Raw genomic sequence first — 20,552 nt, 5'->3', positions numbered from 1 at the left:
AATCCTGACTGGTGTCAGCCCCCACACCACAATACAGTTGAACTGCATATTCTAGAGAGGCCTTTTATTGTAACCAACGTAAGGCACACATGTGCAATAATCAGCATCTTGATGTGGTGGTGGATACATTAGGAATTAGGAATGCACGATTTGGGAACAATATTTGACAGCGAATTATGTGCTCTAGTCCAAAAATTATAACTTGTACAGTTTCTGTATTTATATAAGATTAAAGCTGTTGTACTTTTTGAACGTGCTGCAAGAGTTATATCCTGCCCTCTTCCTGCTTTGAGGATGTGAACTCCGGCCAATGTAACACACAGACTAGTTAGGTTTGTTCTCAGCTAATGATAGCAATTTAGCTAACTAACTACTAGTTACTAACATTAGCTAACATAGAATGTACAGCCTAACACAATGAGTTGTGTGTGTATGCTAAAATAACTCTGCGTGAATATCAGCCACCCGCTAGTGACCAGTATCTTATTTGGTCAGAATGGCAATTTATGACAATTTTTATGCAGTTTAACTCATAATTGTAAAAAATACATTTTTGGTTTGGTCTATTATTTTTTTACTACTGCTTTTTTTATTGTAATCTACAATACAGTTCAAACTGTATAGGATTTACTAACAATAACAACATTGACGACATATTTAAACATGTTTATATAGAAAAAATCTATTCACGAAATATCCTGTTGACATAAGAAATACTTTAATGTTGAAGTTGCTTGGACGCGTGAAAGCGCCTTGATCCAAATCACGCGAGACTTGATAAGTGGAACAGAGTGGCTTACGAGAGTAGGCGCGTTGAGAGATGTTGTCGGAGAGGGAGGAGGAAAAAGAGTAGACGTAGAAGCCGGAGTGTGGCTACATAATATTCGAAGGTGGAAATACGGCATAAATCATGGCATCGGGGGATACCCTGTACATAGAGACGGACGGCTCGGAAATGCCCGCCGAAATAGTGGAACTGCACGAAATTGAAGTAGAGACAATCGAAACAACTGTTGTTGGAGAAGACGGAGAGCACCAGCCTATGATCGCCTTACAGCCACTTGACACGGACGATCCAAACTCTATTCACCCGCACCAAGAGGTGATTCTGGTGCAGACTAGAGAGGAGGTCGTGGGCGAGGACGACTCGGAGCTGCACACCGATGACGGTTTTGAAGACCAAATTCTTATCCCGGTGCCCGCCGTGGAGGAGGACTATATCGAACAGACTCTCGTAACAGTTGCGGGGAAAAGCTCGTCAACAGGCCGTATGAAGAGAGGTGGAAGTGGAAAGAAAGCGGGCAAAAAGAGCTACCTAAGTGGGGGAGAAATCGGCAGAAAATGGGAACAGAAACAAGTCCAGATAAAGACTTTGGAAGGGGAGTTCTCGGTCACTATGTGGGCATCGGGTAAGTTTTGAGTGAATTACTGAAAGCTGCCCCCTCGCTTTGTTCTCACTGTGTGTGTCGTGGGACGAGGGCCCAACTGAGGCCTTGTCCTCCGACAAAGTTGCAGCGAATTCCTGACTTAGAGCTACCAAAACTTCATTTGGAATGTTTTTGTTTTTATGGGAAGCCATGTTTTATGTGCCGATGGGCGCCGCCATATTTCCCCGGTCTAGAAAGTATGGCGGCCCGAAAAAATGGCGTTTATTTGGCCGAGGAAGATGGCGGCGACAGTGGGGGCGAGTGCAGCTGGCTCCGCTAGGCCGCTGTGGCGCAGTTCACTTCACATGAGTCGCAAAGGCGGGGGTGCTGCCTTCAAGGACCCTCGGTTTTTTATTGTACTTTTTCATTAAAGATAATTGTTTGATATGACATAACCGTTGAAACGTTTTCTTTACGAATGTTTTGTTGTTAAAATGAACCTTTATCGCGTCTTCTCTTGCGTTAGCTTCGCTTTTAGCCTTTAGAACTTCGTCAGTCAATGCACTTTGGAGTCGATGGTTCTTTTAAAAGGCGATTTGTATAAAGAACCCTTTGATCGTTACTCCAAAGGTTGTTATCGTTGTAAACACGACAGTTTTGCGAACGGTAAATAAAATAAATTGTGCTATTCAGGAATAAGAACTAAAAGCGTATGCAATTTCAATGAATACAACACCTTTCGTGTATATTTCTGCAGGTGTTGCACTAACAGAACACGCATGACATTTTGACAGAATTCATAGACGTGGCTAATGCAAAAAAAAAAGTGCACTTGTTTTTTTCTGGTTCCCCTGCTTTTATTTAAATGTCAACAATTTGATTCAGATGACAAGAAAGACATTGACCACGAAGAGCAAATCACGGGTGAAAACTCTCCTCCAGACTATTCAGAGTACATGACCGGCAAGAAACTGCCGCCAGGGGGCATCCCAGGCATTGATCTGTCAGACCCCAAACAGCTGGCAGAATTTGCAAGGTAAGTGTTGATGTTTCTCTCACCTCAGGATTGCATGCATTTGGCATTGAAACATGTATATTTTACCGAACAGAATGAAGCCAAAGAAAGTGAAAGAAGATGATGCACCCCGGACTATAGCATGTCCACACAAAGTGAGTGACTTTTTGATGTTGTAGTGGTAAGATGCACTTGACTGGAATATAATTTGGTACAGCTGAACAGTAACATAGTATCCAATACAAGAGCTGTATCAGAGAAAACTACAGTGAGTAGATTCACATGTAAACAGCAACAAAGCGACCGATTAATTTTTTTATAATGATTATACTGTAATAGTGTGTCCACGGGTTACATATTTGGGGGTCGGCATACGCACAGTAATCGGATTGCTTATCGTCAGTTACAAAAGACAAAGTCAAATTTTCATAAAATAAATCAATAGACTCTTAAGTAATCCAGTCATAACCTGCAGCATGCTCACATAAAGACATGGCACAGAGGTTACAAGCATCCCACAGTACACCATAAGGGGAGCTGAGAATTGTAAAGGCAGGAGCACATACAGACTGAAATGGCATGTCGTCATAGAAATTACGTTATTCTGTTTGATGAAAAATAAATATGTATATGTATACTTGTGAATTTCCCCATGGGGATGAATAAAGTACTTTTGTAGTTGTCAAAGATATAAAAAAAAAAGGAGTCAGAGGAAATTAACATTTTGATTGATTAACACTTCCCCATCCTCAGGGCTGCACTAAGATGTTCAGGGACAACTCAGCGATGCGGAAACACTTGCACACTCATGGGCCTCGCGTGCACGTCTGCGCAGAGTGTGGCAAAGCCTTCGTGGAGAGTTCCAAACTGAAAAGGCATCAACTGGTACACACAGGAGAGAAACCTTTCCAGGTGGTTGTCTTCTTGCTTCAAACATTTTAAGACATAAATGTCTTGTGGCTATCTATTCTAATTTAAGGGCTTTTTTTGTCTCCAGTGCACGTTTGAGGGCTGCGGTAAGAGATTCTCCCTGGACTTTAACTTGCGCACACACGTGCGTATTCACACGGGGGACCGTCCGTACGTGTGCCCTTTTGACGGCTGCAACAAGAAATTTGCTCAGTCCACCAACCTGAAGTCTCACATCCTCACACACGCCAAAGCAAAGAACAACCAGTGATTCAAGCAGACCTTGAAGGAGGCCCACAATAATGACGTACACTGGAGGACACATGCGGCATCTCCTAGACAGGGACAGTTGATGTCCAGTGTGGCCTGACTGCCTGCTTGTGAGATAACCAATAACCCTTTGTATCATTTTTCAACACAAACCTTTAAAGAGACTTTTTGATAATGCGTCTGCAGATGGGAACACTGACCCTTGCTACACTTGAGGCCTCCCAACTCAACCCGACTCTGGCGCTACCTGAATTAACACTTTCTACTCGTCACCTCATGGTTCTCTACACCTACAATCTTATTTATACCTGAATACAGTCAGATAAAAATGTTTTACATTCAAAGTCAGACATTTGCAATGAACCTTTTTCAATTTTGTACTTCTCCCCAAGTGTGCATATTGTACACTGACATTAACGCTGTGGCAAATCTTCAGTTTTACTCTCCTTTGTGTTTGGACGAGGGATTGGATTATTTTCATTTTGTACAACACAATATCAGTCATGTAGATAATAGCCATGTGATTTTCAATAGTGATCAATGATTAAATTTTTTTCCCCAGAAACATTGTTTTTCTTGAACCCAAAATGTTTTTCCCCTGGGTCTAAACATTATTCATCCCACAACCAAATGTCTTGTACAGGATCTAATGACACTCTGCAGAGTGAGAAAATGAACCCGATCACAAATGAATATTTTTATTAGGTACAACAGTCAACATTACTGCACAGCAGTTCTGTTTTGTCATTTCCACATTTGCATTTTCATCAGCGCTGCAGAGCATTTGGCACTTTCTACCGTAGAGCAATGGTGACATGATAAAATTAAATTCTGTATTACCACATTTTTACAAATTTCCCCACTGAGGGACGAATAAAAGCATATCTTAATCTTAATTTTTGGAGATGGTGCTTTTTAAGATTTAAAACAAGTACCACTGCTGAGTCATTGAAAAAATTGCAGTGCATTTGATTGGTGTATGGCTGCCAATCAGACATAGACAACTAAGAATCAAGTTAATGCGATATAGTCCTGAATTTTACTTCACAATTGTGAGTAAAAACACGATCATGTGGTATACCAAAAGTGATTATTGCATCCAGTGTAGTTATGTGGATTTGCTTATTATTGTGAATGATTGGTATTTCCAATTTTAAAAAGAAATGCACATCTGGCTGTTAAATGTAGGGCAGTTGAAAGAGAAAACAGATAAAGTGCAATGGAGCTTTAAAATAGAACTGCTTTAAAAATACCCGCTCTTCTCACACTTAGCCTTTGAATCAATCGTGTGAAAACAAATACAAACATCGCTGCAGACCTGAGTAAGGCAATGATCCAACAAAAATGAAAATCAGAGTGTTCAGTACCTGCTCTCAAGGGTAGAGGCTGTCTTAACTACTTGGCCTTTTTTAGTCAACCAGGAGGGCAGCCAGTAGTGAGGGGTAGTTTGGTGTTCCCCAGCCTGTGACTGGGTCCCATGACGGTGCAGCACAGAAACCTTGACCTTGAACTTGCTCGTCCAAGCAGCTCAGGTGACAACCTTCAGTCACCTGGAAAGATGAGATAGAGATGTTAAACAAAATACTTTATATTCATCACTGGCTCAGCTCAACTTGTCTAGATTATGCATAGAATGTTGATATGAGACATTGCTTAAGTTTTGGTGTCACATCGTTCTGTCTGCTTGTGCCGTCACAGTATGGACGCACATTTTTTTTCAAGCCAGCAAAGAATACATCCCAGAAACATTTCCATGTGAACGGGGCCTATCAATGCCAAACAAAAGCTTTAGAATGCATAGTAGTAGCAGAATATGGACTGACGTCAAACAAAGCTTGCCCCTTCAGCTTGTAGAGGCGAGGGTTGAGGAAGCCCAGGACGGGAAGGCCCTTCATCAGACGCTTGTCATTGATGAGCGCAAACATGCCACCAACCACTGGAGTTGACGCCTGCAGCAACAACAACAAATAAGTCACTGCAAAGAAGGCATTCTTCTCACAATTTCTGCTCGAGTTCAGGCATTTCATGCTGTTGCGATTAGGATTGTAAGTATTTTACCGAGGTCCCGGACACCCAGGGCATGGGTATTCTATTGATGACCACCCAGTAATTATCAGACAGGGCGGCCATATCTGGATATGCCCTTCCGCTGACGTTAAAGTATGATTTGGGAGGAAGTGTTTCCTCCACAGACTTCAGGTATCCTGCCACAGCATTAGCCTGTTGGAAGAAAGCACTGTTTATCTGGATGCATGACCTTGGCTAACAACAAATCCTGTATCCTGTTTGTTACCTGGTAATCAGGCATCTTGAAGACATTACTGAAGCCTCCTCCGCTGATGTAATCAGTGACTTCATACGTTAGCTTGAATGGATTCTTGAACGAGGTTCCACCGACTGTGGTCACGTAGGGGCTGGAAACAGCAAGGAATTGATGCATTTTCATAGTATGCATTTTAAGTGTAAGCGTTACCTTGAGGCAGGGAAACTGGGTCTGAAGGAGTTTTGCTCTTTAGCCATGTGCCAGCAGCCAGCACCACTGTCACCTGAATGCAACACAGTATCACACCAAATTGAACATCTACCAACAAAGTGACCCTCCTTCTAGACTTAAATGTTTGTTACTTTCAAAAGTAAACATGCATAGCAGCATCATATTCTGGTCACTACTAACCAGAAGCAAAAAGTAAGGAGATTCCCCTGATGCCAGCTTTCATGAACTCAGTGTTGATGCGCTGCATGTACGCAGTGGACAGACTGTCCTCATCGTCACCATAGCTGATGGTGTGGACCCAAGGTAGGTCAGACATGTTGCTGAGCAGAACCATCCACTGGAGAAATGGCTCCTGGGACTCATGACGACCTAAAGGACAACGAGGAAGCGTCAGTATGCTGCAGTCATATTGCAATGTTAAGCTCTTTCCTGTTAACGACGCCATCAAACATACCAGGATTAGTGAAGACCCATGTGGGGATGTTGGCACCCGTGCTCATGATGTACTCTACATCCAGACTGGCCTCTAAACCGGCCTTTCCTGCACCCTGTCTGCCCACGACACGATCCACTTTGGACAGGTGCTGGAAACTGCCTCCATAAATACTCATGAACTCTGCCAGGTCTGCAGGGCTGAAGTACTGCTCCAAGAACTACAAAACAGATACCTATTGCAGTGAAGTGGATTTCAAACCCATACAGTACAGTACAGTCAATCCTCATTGTAAATTCTATTTGTCAAGCGGCATAGAAAAAGGATAGATGGATATTTGCATCTGAACTGTGTGTGTGTATTTGTTTGCGTGCACGTTCACGCATAAAATTTCCCTTCAACGCACAACCTCCTTCACACAAGAGATGCCTTTTCACTTCCTGGTTGTTTCACAGTGTATTTCAATGGAAGAGTTCTTAAAATGCATTTCCAACACCTTGTGGTCTTTTTTGGGGCTTTTTGCAGTTGCATCATCACACAAAAGACAAAAAAATATGTCTTTGGGTGCAAGCGGTTGGGATAAAAAAACAACAACAACATATAAATACATCTTTGGTAGTTAATGAGTTAACCAAGCTACAGCGACATTGTTACTGTAGGAGCTAACACCAAATATATCTACGCTATATTCTGGTGTAGTGACACCGTGCCACTCAATGTCTCAGGCCACTATGCTATAAGATTTGCTGCTGCCTCCCATGTGAGTTTGTAAAAGTTAATGGTAGGTTATAAATCATGCCTCACATGTACGTATATAGTTGTGGAAAAGTATATCAAGGTTCCAGTCCAATAGTGTTGTCCCTTGAGAAGATATTGTCTTATGGCTGACACTTACACACCTGAGCTACAGCCTGGCTGTTGTTCTTTGCTGCTCCCACATCAGTTTCGCTCATATTATAACGGGCTCTTAAAACAGCAGGAGTCACTCCCAGGTGAAACTCGGTGTCAGAATGCATTTGTGTCCAGCTTGTTGAGGCCTCGCTGGACTTCTTTCCTTTAGGAGGAAAGCGGTGAAGCCCTCCCACTGTTCAAATACAAGAACAGATCAATGAACATAAGCAACACATAGAGTGTGTGACTGTCTGTGGGCATTTTTCTCACCAAAGTCAAGGTGTTGGCCAACATCATCGTGAACGGAGTATGGCGCTGAGGACCTTACAATGGAGTGACCGTCCCTGATGTAACGCTGGAACCTGCTGCCTGGCAGTAGTTTCTCTGCAACCCTTGATGCACAACACAACACAAACACAACCTTACACAACACGGGAAAGCGAAAATTACAACAGGATGTCTAAGCTTCACACACAGGCCATTGTCATTGTATGGTCATATCACCTTGTACTTCGGTACGAGGTGCATTATTTAAAAAAAACAAAAACAAAAAACCTTAAACTGTATTATGGAAAGCAGGAAGTGAACAAATGTAACAGTTACTGATTGTAAAAGTACCAGATGGAGGGGTAGTATTTAATAAGCTTTGCTTCTTCCTACTCCTTTTGGACATGTGGAACTGTGAACAGATTATGTGATGCATTCAATTGTAATCTGATGCATGTTCTAATGAAATAAAACCATTACCATTACCATTAGGAGGTTTCGGGTGAAACTGCTTAACTGCTTGTGAAAGTTGGACGGCTGTGCTGGATGAAATGTGCACGTAGCTGGGTGGATATACTATATATACTATATATACACTATACTATTAACTGCTGTAAAGTGCAAAAAGAAGCTAACCAACATCCCAGGTAAAAAAAATTCTAACAAACAAAAGAGCCTATCTTGACTTTGGCAACACAAGTCTCATCCTGCTTTGCTTTGTTTGCTGGTCGCCTTATGCAACTGCTGCACATTCTTCTTCCCCATTTCCTCAAACGTAACCTTCGGTTTAGATTTTTCTCTGTCTCATATTCCTCTTTTCTTACAACCTACTCCTAGCTCCTACTGTATTTCTTCAGTTCTTCTGTTTCTTCAGCAACAAAAAGTTAAGTCCAGCTGTCGCTGGTTTATCTCAGCTAACCAGTTCCATAATTCTGTGAAGTAGGATTCAATATTAATAAATGGAACATGTTTGTAGTTAAAGCATACAGTAGATGCTCACAGCTACCAGAGCGTTGAGGCTGGTGCCAACTCATTCTTAAGGGCCTCTGCTAGACTGTTGATAATAAAGGCTGAAAATAGTGCCACCTATGCTAGTATTTCATTTGTTTCCTTCAAAAAGTTCCCACTCAATGTAAGTGAGAGTTAACAGAAATTAAAAGTGCACCGAGTGTTTTTCACACATCAGCAAAATGTTGTTTTTTGTGTCCTGGGTGAAAAGCACAGCTGTTGTTGAGCAAGAGATGCAAAATGCTGCTTACTGTGCAGTCATGGTGCACTGTAAGAAGTCCTGAGTGTGGACAGTCGAACAGTCTGTGATGCCATGACTCTGCAGCCAATGCTGCACCAGCTTTTGGGAGACCTCAGATGGGCGCACAAGGGAGGCAACCTCCTCTAGCTGGAGGTATTTACCTGTGAATGACATGGCAATATTTGTCATGGGGATTGCAAGAGAGCTAAGTGAATGTTTTCGAACTTTGAAATGAGGAAGTGATTAAGTAAATATTGTTACTAGCTATATCAGCACCATTTTCATGTTATCATGTTGAGTATGAGAAGGATTTCTGAAGGGTGAGAAGTCTGACATTGAGACCTACCATACTGAGGAGAGTCAGGGTCGGACACCAGTTTAAATGTCTCCTCCAGCAAGTCAACATTCTGCTGCTTGAGGGCAAAGGTCAGTTCCACTACCTCTGAGGGCTTGAGCCGACCAACCCAGGTCCAATCGTCGGGTATCCTAAAGGAAGCAGATAAAGAAACGTGTCTTTATTACAATGTGATAAAAACATTTATCTCTATTAATACACCTGTGCATTAAAGTGATTTTCAACCTATCCTTCAGCTCGTTAGATTTTCCAAATAATCCAAATTGCAATTCAATCTTAATGGCTAATACTGTTTGTTGTCTTGTTTATATATGTCACATTAGACTGAGTATGCAGTTTTAAATTACAGTACAAAAAAGTAATTTAAAACTTTTTACAGTGGATCACCACATAACTGTGACTTAGCATTCATGGACCCACATAAAAAATTATTCAATGCATTTTTATTTTTTTCTTCTTCCCAGATAGGTCGTTTTTCCCCACAGAAAACACGTCATTCCGCCAAGTCGCTAATAATTTATAAATAAGCAAGTAATACACGTAATATGTACGTCAATGTACCAATGTTGCCCACAACTTTTATATGTACCATAGTTGCTGTGAAACTTATACACCATGACTCAATTCTATCGATTCATTTAAATTATAAGTATTACATGAAATTGTCATTCAGTAGTTTTAAATATTCATTCATTAGTGAGTGGTTACACATTTTACGATGACAAATGTGTTTAAGAAGACATATGAAGACAGAGGGTTCTGAAGCTGAATGCAATCTAATATTTACTACAGTTATTCTATTGCAAATGATGATCTAAAATCAGAGAATGTCATGCTAGCAGGATGGTTTGGAGGGGCCAAGCAGCATGTATCGTTTTTTTTTGCAGGCAATCTAGAATGCTTTGTTATAAAGCATTTATAATGTGAAGTTTTATGGATATAAATTCAGTTTTGAGTATGAAAAACAATAAAGAATATAATGCTATGATCAAGTATTTATTATTTAGTTTTAAAACATGTGTTAGTTATGATGTTCAGGACCTCTGCGGTCTTGAAGAAATTATGATAAACCTTTGTTCAAATTTATATGCGCTGTACTGAATTAAAAGTTGGATCTTGAGTGTGGACAGGGATTTTACTACATTGTATTGATTGTACTTACAGGACATCTTGATTATATTCTAGGTACACACTCCACACCAAAGGGCTGACTAACAAAAGGATGGCCACGGTCAACCTAAGGGAAAGAAAAGAGACAGTATTGTAATAATATCAACGCATCCATTGTATATATACATTGTACAGACATGTTGCTGAGCATTATTGCATTCAAGTAAAACAGTTGCTAGCTAGGATAACAGGCGGCTAACTACAGTATGTAGGTCATGTCAAACTGTAGACTTAAAATAAGATTCCCTTTTTAAAAAGGCGACACAACCAATACCTGAACGTCGTAAAAGTGCCTAAATAAAGACAGTTGAAAAACACTTACAGTCTGTCCATTGTGTCCTCCGCGGTGACAAAATAGTACTGTATGGGGGCTAAAGGACAAGCTACTACAGAACTGCACTGCAGTCACATGACCTTTACCACGTGATCAGCGGCACGCGACTTAGACAAAAACATTCTTACATTAGGTGCACCTTTACAATGAAATGCTACTGTAGCGTCTCTATACATGTATAAAGTCAGACGCTTTTAAACATTTTTATTGAAAACCTGAAGACCAACAGCAGTGCTCAGTTCCAAAACACTATGCTCCGGCTTCACACACAAGTTAACAACCACACTTCCGCATTATGCACCAATAAGACTCACGGTCAGATGCATTCAGGAACACCAGAATTCTGAAAATCGACCTTACGAGCTGTATTGCGTTGTAGCCATTTAATTTATTTAAAACTAAGACAGGGTAAAACTTAATACAGACTAACTATTTTGCTGTTTTTTTTTCATTTAACAGGTAATGTGCTAGCATGATTACCACTCAATAACATCTTCAAACATGATCTTTAAGTGTTCCCGCATAGTATCGACGTTTGGACCAAAAATTAGGTGAAAGAAAAAAGGTACAGCAGTCTATCTGCGAGTAAGTTAACGCACTCACAATGGTGCGTTCGCGGACTGCCAAACAAAATGGGAGTAGCTGCTCACAAAAACATGATATAACTGAATATTAACTGTTAAATAAATCAATGCAAAATTTGTTAAAAAAGAAAAAAAACACAAGTACGTAAGTATTCACTGATTCTGCTCAATAGTGCCTTTGGCAACAATTATAGCCCAGGTCTTTTAAATATGAAGGTTCAAAGCACTTCTCAAGCTCTATCACGTTGAATGGGTGCACCACCATTTTCACATGCTGTTCAATCATATTCAAGTCTGGTTCATTTACAGAGTTGTCCTGGAGTCGCTCCTTTGATATCTTGGCTGTGTGTCTAGAATCATTGTCCTGCTGAAAGATTAAACATTGAGTCTGAGATTAAGTGCCTCAAACGTGTCGCATGTACTCACAGGTAACTTGTGGCATACAAAGAGAGTTAAACATTGCAGGAAAAAACTGCACTTTATTTGGATTTTTGCCCATCATTCCCAATACTTTCGTGAGCTATGAACACATGGTTCTCTCTTTTCTGTGGATTCTGAAAATATAAAAACAGATAAAAAAGAGACAGCTCATTACTGCACGTAATGGGAAACACTTATTGTGAGCCCCGCACTCACAATTTCTCAGACCAATACTAACAAGGTAACGCTACAACATATTGGAACGCCACCATTTTAGAGTTTGGAAAAGTTAACACTAGATCTATGTGTTTGTTGTGAAACCAATGCGACTAATGACTAAAGCATGGACATACAACCATAAAAACTTGTTGAAGGGATTTGGAGGTGTTTTAACAGCAGTCTTTGTAGGCAACATGGGTGTGCTCATCTGTTTTTATATCATTGGAACACACACGTGTTCATGTCTCAAATGCAGATTGTGAATTACAACATGTATTTGTACAATTATTTCATAATCATGTATAATGGCTAATGTAATTTTATTTCTATTTTTAAAAACATCTCTCGTGTTCCAGAGTAGCATTAGATGCAGGCTGTGTTTTTACACATGACGGCTCAGTTATCATCTGAAAAGTAAAAGTCCTCTTCTCCACTTTCGGACAGCAAGCTTGCTTTCTCTGGAAACATCTCCCAAACAACAAAGGAATGGTTTTCTAGACAAAGTGGAGAGAAAAAGCAACACCCGTCACTTTAAGGTTAAGGTATGAAAAGGTACATTTGTCATTTTTTTATTATTTCATGAGTACAGAAAGCAAATAAACATTATTTCCTTATGGAGAATTTCATCAGTGAATACTAGCTGATGAATGCGATCTAAAAGAAGCCGCTCCTGTGGTAGTCTTGTGACCAGGTCCACCGGGTTCACAATAAATTCTAGCAAATTAAACATATAGTCCATCCATACTGCATGACTAAGCTTAAATATACATCATATAATCAAAATTATGCTATAAAATTCCATCAGACAGCTGTAGTGCAAGACGATACACCAGGAAATCAAAATTTAAAAGCAGTGACAACTGAGAAATGAAACCTACCTGGGTTTTCACATCTTTTCATTGTCCGTTTGACTGATGGCGTGGGTGAGAAGCTCTAGAAGGAAAAATACATATATTGTAACTGCTTAAACTCCTTGGTTAGGATGTTAGCTGCTTGTAAATTGTACCTTTGCTGGAACATGTTTATAGACATTTAACTGATTTGTTTTCATCCTCTTCTGGAGCTGGAAGACGTACTTATCATTGTTGTTGCTTGAAATAGAAAAGAATTGAGTTAAGCTCAAGACATTCAAGACAATTGCATTCAGTGAAAATGCAAGCCAATGAAAACATTTTGCATTAACTGTGTTGAGACACCTTTTTGGAGAGACCATCATTCCAGGAGTGATGGCGAGACACTGAGGAGTCTTTACTTCAGGGAAACCTGATGAAATAGGTGTCAGAGGTGCCACATTTCCCAGCGTAAAGTCCTCATCCTGGCTTGAACTTATGGATGGCATCTACTCAGTGTTGGAAATGGAGAACACGTCAGATTGTGCTCATTGCAACAACAAAAAACAGAAGAAGAGACCTCAAACCTCAAAGCGTTTATTTTGCATGCTTGATGAGCTAAAAGCATCATCCATGTCCTCTCTGGGCATGGTCTCCAGGAACTGACGAACCTGCTGCTTTCTCTTGAAGGTGCCAAACTTTGCAGATATTACAGGACAATCTGAAATGGAAAATGTCCAAAAAATGTTGGGGTGCGGGATCACTTTCGTTTTGATTGTAAGCAGGTCTTTAACAATAGAAAAAGGCAGTGAGGGCGAATGTGTTGCTGACATACAGCATCAGTTTGGACCCACCTTCTGATTTATAGCAGAGTGTGTCCAAACACAACACAACCACAGTTTATATACTTGGACGAAAATCCTTTGAAGACAAATCCATCGCCATCATGTAGTAAAGGTTATGGTCATATTTATGACGATGTAAACTGTCCAAATACAGCTGAGGCACCAAAAATGCAGCATATCTACACAAAACAAACCATTAATTTGCAGGGGTTGCTGGAGCCTATCCCAGCTGTTTTCAGGCGAGAGGCGGGGTACACCCTGGACTGGTCGCCAGCCAATCACAGGGCACATATAGACAAACAACCATTCACACTCACATTCATACCTATGGACAATTTGGAGTCGCCAATTAACCTAGCATGTTTTTGGAATGTGGGAGGAAGCCACGCATGCACGGGAAGAACATGGGTGGAATTGAACTCAGGCATCCTAGCTGAAAAGCCTGCGTGCTAATCACTCGCACACCGTGCAGCCCCATAAAACAAAAAATCCTAAAACAATCAATGCCTTATCATGGGAAATCTCTTCAATGAAGCTGAGTGTCTACACTTCAATGACATGATTGATTGTTTTAAATCCATTCTGCTGCAGTATGACAACAAAATCATTCAGGAAAAAAAAATATGTTTTTAAAATAGCCTCATTCAAGACACTGAAGTACAAGGTGTGTCAGCACATCCTCCTTATCATTACCTTGTTTTTTTGGCACCTCATTATTCTTGGTTTTATAGGTGCTCTTAGGAGGACTGTCTCTGCAGACCATGTGCTTGTTGTAGCACTCATTTGCAGAGCGCGTGCCAACCATCATGGCCACCTTTTCCCAGTAGCTTGACACGTGCTTAGGATACCTGGACACAGCCCTGCCAAGGATAAACACAATGAGTTATGAATATTCCTGTTCAAAAGAACATCATGTGAGACTTACTGTTCTAGTTTTGCAAGCTCATCCTGCGTCCATGTGTGTTCGTCTTCGACTTGAGGCTGCACTGTGCGTCCTTTGTTAGATTTCTTTTTAGGCTGTGTGAAATCAGCTGGAAGCTTTGCGGGTGCTGCTGCTTTGTCACTTTTGGTTTGCTTAGGTTTAGACGGTGCCACATTGACAGTTTTTGGGGCCCGCACTGGATTTCGAAGTGCCTTCTCACTCACCTCTGGGCATGACCTGGATGTGGAGTGCTTCCTGCTTCTCTGCCTCTGCTTCCTGTTGCTCTGTCTTGTTCTCCTTGTAGTCAACACCTCTTCTTCATCCAATGACTTGTACACTGATAATTTGTCATTATCAAAATACTGAGGGTGAGTGGTTGTGCATTTCCTCAATGAGATTCGAAGCACACGCTGTTTTTGGGTTTCATTTTGAGGTGGGAGCTTTTTTTCATGACTCGATTGTTGATCAGTGCTGGTGGTGCGACGGCTTTGCTTCTGCACAGCACCTCTGTTTGAAACAGGGGGATTCTCCTCGGGTTGAATTTGCTTAACTTGTTTATGTTTGCTGAGTGGTGCCTTGACTTTCCTCAGTCTCGCTGGGGGCTCGCCATCACTGCTGGACTTGCGTTGTTTACGTCCTGGAACCAGAGAGTGTTAGTCAGCATTCTGTACATAATGCATGCAAAGTACTGACTTGATGAAATGTCTTTGAAATTGCACTGCTGTTGATAAGCTGATGTCAGAATTAAGTTATAAATGTGTGACTGTGTGTGATTCTGCGAGGATGCTACTGTGCCTCCATCTCTGCAACAGAAAGGCGTGGCTTGCCTCATATTATGCATATGATGCAATTCCATAAATTAGTTACCACCATTATTTTTGATAGCCTTACTAACAAGCAATTTTATTCTTCCTCGGTACATTCATAGCTCACTACATCACAGTTTGAACATTACTCCCTCACTGTATCGCATTTGTTCGAAAATTCATTTATTAATTAATGGCCGCTGTTACTTATTGCAGTTGGATCTGGAACCAATTAATCGCGACAAATGGGGGACGACTGTATCGCTTTGCAGGCACACATAGCATTCCTATGCGCTGCATGTGGAGTATTTGTCCGCCAGCACGACCTATAACGAGTGTATAGCTACTTAGCCGATAAAAAGCCACATTGTACAGTGTCTGACAACACACAGGCTAAAATTAATAGAAAAATAATACAAATCTAAAATATCCTTACCCCTTTTATCGGTGCATTGCAAAGCCTGGGTAGATTTCTGAGATGCCTCACGAGACACCACTGGGGAGACTTGCCTCTGGAATTAAAAAAATATATATATATTGTGACCTGTTATGTCAATATAAATATTGCTGCTGCATTGCAAATTAACACCATTCATTATTGCCACCATCCTCAATCCGTGGCTGTGTGAACAGTTTTTGTACTATTTGACACAGACCTGAATTTACTGTATTTGATGCATGTAATATGAATACATTAGATATAAATTCTCCAGTAATGTATTTTTTTAGTTAAGACTATTACAAATAAATATCTTAAATAAAACACTGTCTTTATTCTATTTTGTGGTTACAACATTTATAATAGAAAACTACTTAGAGTTGAAGCAAATATTCATTGACCCATTGTGAACTACTCAAAATCACCTGGCAAGCTAGACGACCTGTCATAGCACCATCATAACCTACGTGGTTATGTTCATGTTAAACGACACACAAATTGTGTTTTAAGGACAAGACATAATTAAGTAATGACAAAAAGAGCACAATTGTTCAGTGACACTGGAAAAAGTTAGTACGTACATAATGTGTACACCTTCCCGTGGGACAAAAACAAGCTCCAAACTAACTGCATTACTAATACTAATACTACTAATACTAAGTTGCAGCCGATCGATCGGTGCATCCCTAGTTAACAGATATAAGCAACAGTATCGCTCAGCTTTCACACACGAGTTCTGCTAGAAATTTAAATTAGAATGATTATTCTACAATAAAGAGACCACATGGAATAAATGTTAGATGCTTACATAATTGCAGATGGAGGTATCGTAACATTCAAAGATAGTAACATTCATGTCCGCATCCAGAATGACCCTGCCTCCTTTCCAGTACTCCAAAGGCGGCTTGATCACACGACCACTGCGAGATACTTTTGTGGAAGTAGAGGAGGAAGGCAGACATGAATCTGCTGCAGAAGAGGAGCCTGTATATAAATGAAGAGACTGTTAAATGGGCTTGGTGTTGTCCTTGACTGGTGTTGATAATCTTTTACTTACAGGTCCTAACAGGATTTTTCTTAGGCAGCTTCATTGTAGACGTGGCGGAAGTTGTCTCAGACATTGTCCTAGTAATTCGTCTTCTTCCTTCACCGTTATACCTTTTACCCGTGCTGAAAGAATTTCAATGTGGCTCTTGATAAGTCATCATTTCAAAGAATACAATTAAATTGTGTTCCTTTTGGACATGCGGAACTGTGAATTGATGCATGTGATGCATTCCATTGTAACCTGATGCATGTTCAAATAAAATTAAACCATTACTAAAAATGCTTACTCTTTTGAGTCAGACAAAAACTTCTCAAAAAGCTCCTTCCAGTTTGCAGGAAATCCATTCACAAACTTCCGCAAAAGCCACATTGGGAATTCTGTAACATAAAACGTAGAAATTGAGTTCACAAAAAGGATAATATTTGCTGGGTTTCCAAATGATTAAATACACAAGCACAATATAGTAATAGTACAATGACTATAAACTGTGTCAAAATTTTGCCTCCTTGCAACTAAAGGAGGTAACCACCACACTACTTTAAACTACAACCACCTGGCTATTTTAGTAATTGTAGACGTACTCAATGAATCATGTGATCAGAAAAGGATCCACTCTATTGGTCTTACCAGAGTCAACATCCATGTTGAGCTTGCCCATCAAGATGTAAACCCTGCCAGAGATAGTCTTCACTACAGTGCTGGAAACTCTCTCCACCACAATGTTACTGTTCCAGGGTATGTTGTCCCCACTGCCAACAAAGATGCAATCAGAGAAAACATGTGGCAACTGAGAAAAACAACTATGCTTTTTGTCAGTAAAACTTACACACGGATTCCATCGACAAACAGGCCTTTGCGATTCCTCCTCAGGAACCATTTATTAAGATGAATGATGCTCTCCTGCCAAGGGGAAAACAAAACTATGGTCAATATCTGTCTCAAAACATTGACAATTATTCTTAGTTACACACACAATGTACGTATATAGTAACATATGAAATCACAGAAAGTCGTACACCAACTGTAATAAGGGTACATGAGTAAAAATGAAAAACAATTAGCACCCAACACTCACTATTACGAGTGTGCCTGTACGCCTGACGCCATAAGGGGAACGGTGCAGAGAGCATGGAGTTGTTCATTGCTCTGTGCATTGTATGCGCAAATAAGTATGTTTGATGATTATTTTGTTTATTAAGAGTGTTTAATCTTGAAGATTTCATTTATTATAATTATTGGCGTCCCAATGCCCATATGGCGCAGTAGTGAAACGCTGCCACTGTAAGTGGACCCCCCCCCCAAAATGAGGCTTTATCGTTCGTTATGCATTGTTGTACTTCTGATACATCGTCATGACTGTTAAACCTCCGCCTTCAAATTTAGTATTGAATTAATATGCACACCATAGCAACAATATAAATATTAAAAATGAGTAAATAAGGAAGTAATTTACTGATGTGAATAAGCACTTGTATGGAAGCCTGTTTTCCCAAGTTATCCCAATGATAAATCATAATTATGAGATAAAAAGTTGAAAATATGAGATAATAAAGTCATTATCATGAGATTAAAAAGTTGAAATTATGAAATTATTACCCACCCGCAATTGAAAATTGTGAAGTGGAGTGACACAAATCACCGACTTACACTGGGCATGGTTTCAGGGTTTGGCCATTGCTTGTGCTTGAACATCGCCTTGTGTTTCTTTGGAATGGTGATGCGGGGTGTATTGAGGACAATGGGATCTTCAAACAAAACAGGTTCCGATATCTCAACAGAGGAGGTGGTGTTCTCAGGCGGAACAGTGTCCAATTGGCAGTTGACAAACTTCGGTCGGGACTGGGTGACTGGACTCTCGCTGTTCAAATCAGCTACACAAGCATCGTCTTCATCCATCTTGTCCACATTGGAAGCAGGGGAATTCTGGTCTGTGAGAAATACAAAATACAAAAGTAATACCTTGCCACGTCACGCTTTTTCACTGTTATAGTTTTCCAAATACCAGCATATATTAAATAGAAGACAATCTGCTTCGTAGTTTAATATCACCTAGAAATATACATACTTAAGGTAATTATTTTGCCTAAATTAAGTAGTTTCAAGCATAAATATGACTAAATGAACTAAAATACAAATACACTCAGAAGATGCATTCAAAAACGTTGTGATGATACTATGTAGTATTAGAGCTCTAGGTGTCAGTAATGTTCTATTGGTGAGACAATAGCCACCACAGGTAGTGCAGTACAAAATAAGAGGTACAAAAGACAAGTAACTTTTTTTTATTTTAATAATTAATTACCTATTTGCCAGGAGCCCTTTTAATATAAATTCAGGGTTTTCAAAGTATGAAGGAGGCACCTGGGAGCTATGGTAGCTTGAGAAAAAAAAAAATCTTAATTGCAAAATTAATGGTGTTTTGCTCCATCAGTGAAAGTAAATATTGCAGATAGCTCCTAAGAATATGCTACAGAAATTTTGGAGAGTAGGGGAGACCACAACCTTATTATGAAGGATGGGCTCATTGTGCCACATTTTAGAAAAAGTCAGTTATACCTGTAAGGTACGTATGTATGTACTTTTGCGTTCCTGTGTACCTCCATCATGCAGGGGTTCCTTGCAGGCTTCAATATCTTGGTCCAGCTCTCTTCTGTTCTCTCTCTCCTTCATGTAAGCAAATATCTTGGCAGGTGACATGAGGGTGTCAGAGCACTCTGTTCCAAGCAGAAATAATATGCATATATTAAAATGAGTAAATAAGGAAGTCATTTACTGATGTTCATATGCACTTTACCTATCCGTGGATATTTTTGGTTTCGGTTTGTCGTGAGTGGACACCCTTTTTCACGCTGTAGGTCTTCAATATTGCTGTTATTCTCTCCGTCAACATCCGTGATTGTGCTGATTATGTCCATATCTTGCTCCACCAGTTTTCTTTTCTTCAATTTGTTCCTCGTGGGGGTAAAATATGTGTCTGGAGGTATAGAAGCATCAAGGGGAGCGAATCCTTGAACCCTTTCAAAACTTTTGTCAACATTCTTTTCTGGAGTTCTAGTGATGTCATTGTAAACAAGGTCTCTAGTAGAATGGAACACTGCACTGGACTCCATACGGTGTCTGATTGTGGATCGGAATCCATTTTCTGCATTTGTCATACGAGGGATTTCCATTGCTGAATAGCCTTTCGTTGGACTCTTTATGGGTGAAAGGGTCAGAGCTTTCACTTGATCAAACCTGTCATTCCGCTGGAGGTCATTTGCTTCCCACACGCCCTCGGTTATCCTCAGTGGTAAACAAACATCTTCTCCGTGTTTCTCCTCTCGAACGCCAAACCCTTGGTCTTTACCATTGAAGCCTCCCTCTTTGGCGCACATCGCTTCTCTTTGCACTTTGGATTTCATCTTGGCAAATACCTTAGCCGGGGATTCAAACCAAGTGCTTGAATTTCGACACGACGCCATGGATTTTTAAAGTTGCCGGAGAAAAAACAAACAAACACTAGCAACTAGCTATCCCACACACATGCTAACAACTAGCCGCGCTCCGTTCAAAAATGTTCATGGTACCGCCTTTGGCTGGAGGGGCGGGGTGTATGGCCAAACACAATGACGTCACTTCCTCTTGTGTATTGTGTAAATGTATTTCATTTTTTTCCTTTTTTCCCTTTTGTTATATTTAACACCAT

General features: G+C 40.4%; 3 protein-coding genes across 3 annotated transcripts; 1 reads left to right on the top strand and 2 right to left on the bottom strand.

The window, feature by feature from the left end:
• Window positions 1-789: 789 nt before the first annotated feature.
• On the top strand, window positions 790-4,457 carry yy1a (YY1 transcription factor a). Its single transcript, XM_058090967.2, has 5 exons — window positions 790-1,409; window positions 2,253-2,403; window positions 2,477-2,537; window positions 3,136-3,294; window positions 3,380-4,457. The coding sequence occupies exons 1-5, from the start codon at window positions 911-913 to the stop codon at window positions 3,560-3,562; spliced, it is 1,053 nt and encodes a 350-aa protein (XP_057946950.1). The 5' UTR covers window positions 790-910; the 3' UTR covers window positions 3,563-4,457.
• Window positions 2,201-10,915, bottom strand: tpp1 (tripeptidyl peptidase I). The gene is made up of 13 exons (XM_058090966.2): window positions 10,743-10,915; window positions 10,413-10,487; window positions 9,242-9,381; window positions 8,906-9,056; window positions 7,650-7,771; window positions 7,388-7,572; window positions 6,510-6,708; window positions 6,236-6,424; window positions 6,035-6,107; window positions 5,855-5,975; window positions 5,620-5,781; window positions 5,385-5,510; window positions 2,201-5,111 (listed from the first exon to the last, which is right to left on the bottom strand). Exons 1-13 carry the CDS (start codon window positions 10,751-10,753, stop codon window positions 4,971-4,973), a joined length of 1,695 nt encoding a protein of 564 aa, XP_057946949.2. The 5' UTR covers window positions 10,754-10,915; the 3' UTR covers window positions 2,201-4,970.
• A 1,182-nt stretch (window positions 10,916-12,097) lies between these two features.
• Window positions 12,098-20,268, bottom strand: mis18bp1 (MIS18 binding protein 1). Its single transcript, XM_078796347.1, has 16 exons — window positions 20,025-20,268; window positions 19,465-19,581; window positions 18,515-18,795; window positions 17,694-17,767; window positions 17,495-17,616; window positions 17,154-17,244; window positions 16,877-16,989; window positions 16,628-16,803; window positions 15,817-15,892; window positions 14,578-15,211; window positions 14,346-14,512; window positions 13,395-13,528; window positions 13,174-13,316; window positions 12,984-13,068; window positions 12,856-12,910; window positions 12,098-12,471 (listed from the first exon to the last, which is right to left on the bottom strand). The coding sequence occupies exons 1-16, from the start codon at window positions 20,266-20,268 to the stop codon at window positions 12,374-12,376; spliced, it is 2,610 nt and encodes an 869-aa protein (XP_078652473.1). The 3' UTR covers window positions 12,098-12,373.
• Between the last annotated feature and the right edge of the window lie 284 nt (window positions 20,269-20,552).

This window comes from Doryrhamphus excisus, linkage group LG14 (assembly GCF_037039965.1).
Source record: "Doryrhamphus excisus strain RoL-2023G ecotype Guam linkage group LG14, RoL_Dexc_Guam_v1.1, whole genome shotgun sequence".
NCBI lineage: Eukaryota > Metazoa > Chordata > Actinopteri > Syngnathiformes > Syngnathidae > Doryrhamphus > Doryrhamphus excisus.
Note: the sequence above shows the minus strand (reverse complement) of the source record. Positions and strands in the feature narration are given on the sequence as shown.

Coding starts and splice junctions, on each gene's coding strand:
- mis18bp1 (XM_078796347.1), bottom strand. CDS start 20,268: ATGAAATCCAAAGTGCAAAGAGAAGCGATGTGCGCCAAAGAGGGAGGC. Junction 17,617..17,693: donor TTTGTCGATGGAATCCGTGT/GTAAGTTTTACT, acceptor CTTTGTTGGCAG/TGGGGACAACATACCCTGGA. Junction 14,513..14,577: donor GAGCTTGCAAAACTAGAACA/GTAAGTCTCACA, acceptor TATCCTTGGCAG/GGCTGTGTCCAGGTATCCTA.
- tpp1 (XM_058090966.2), bottom strand. Junction 7,573..7,649: donor TGGCCAACACCTTGACTTTG/GTGAGAAAAATG, acceptor GTATTTGAACAG/TGGGAGGGCTTCACCGCTTT. Junction 6,425..6,509: donor ATGGGTCTTCACTAATCCTG/GTATGTTTGATG, acceptor GTTGTCCTTTAG/GTCGTCATGAGTCCCAGGAG.
- yy1a (XM_058090967.2), top strand. CDS start 911: ATGGCATCGGGGGATACCCTGTACATAGAGACGGACGGCTCGGAAATG. Junction 2,404..2,476: donor CAGCTGGCAGAATTTGCAAG/GTAAGTGTTGAT, acceptor TTTACCGAACAG/AATGAAGCCAAAGAAAGTGA. Junction 2,538..3,135: donor CTATAGCATGTCCACACAAA/GTGAGTGACTTT, acceptor CCCCATCCTCAG/GGCTGCACTAAGATGTTCAG.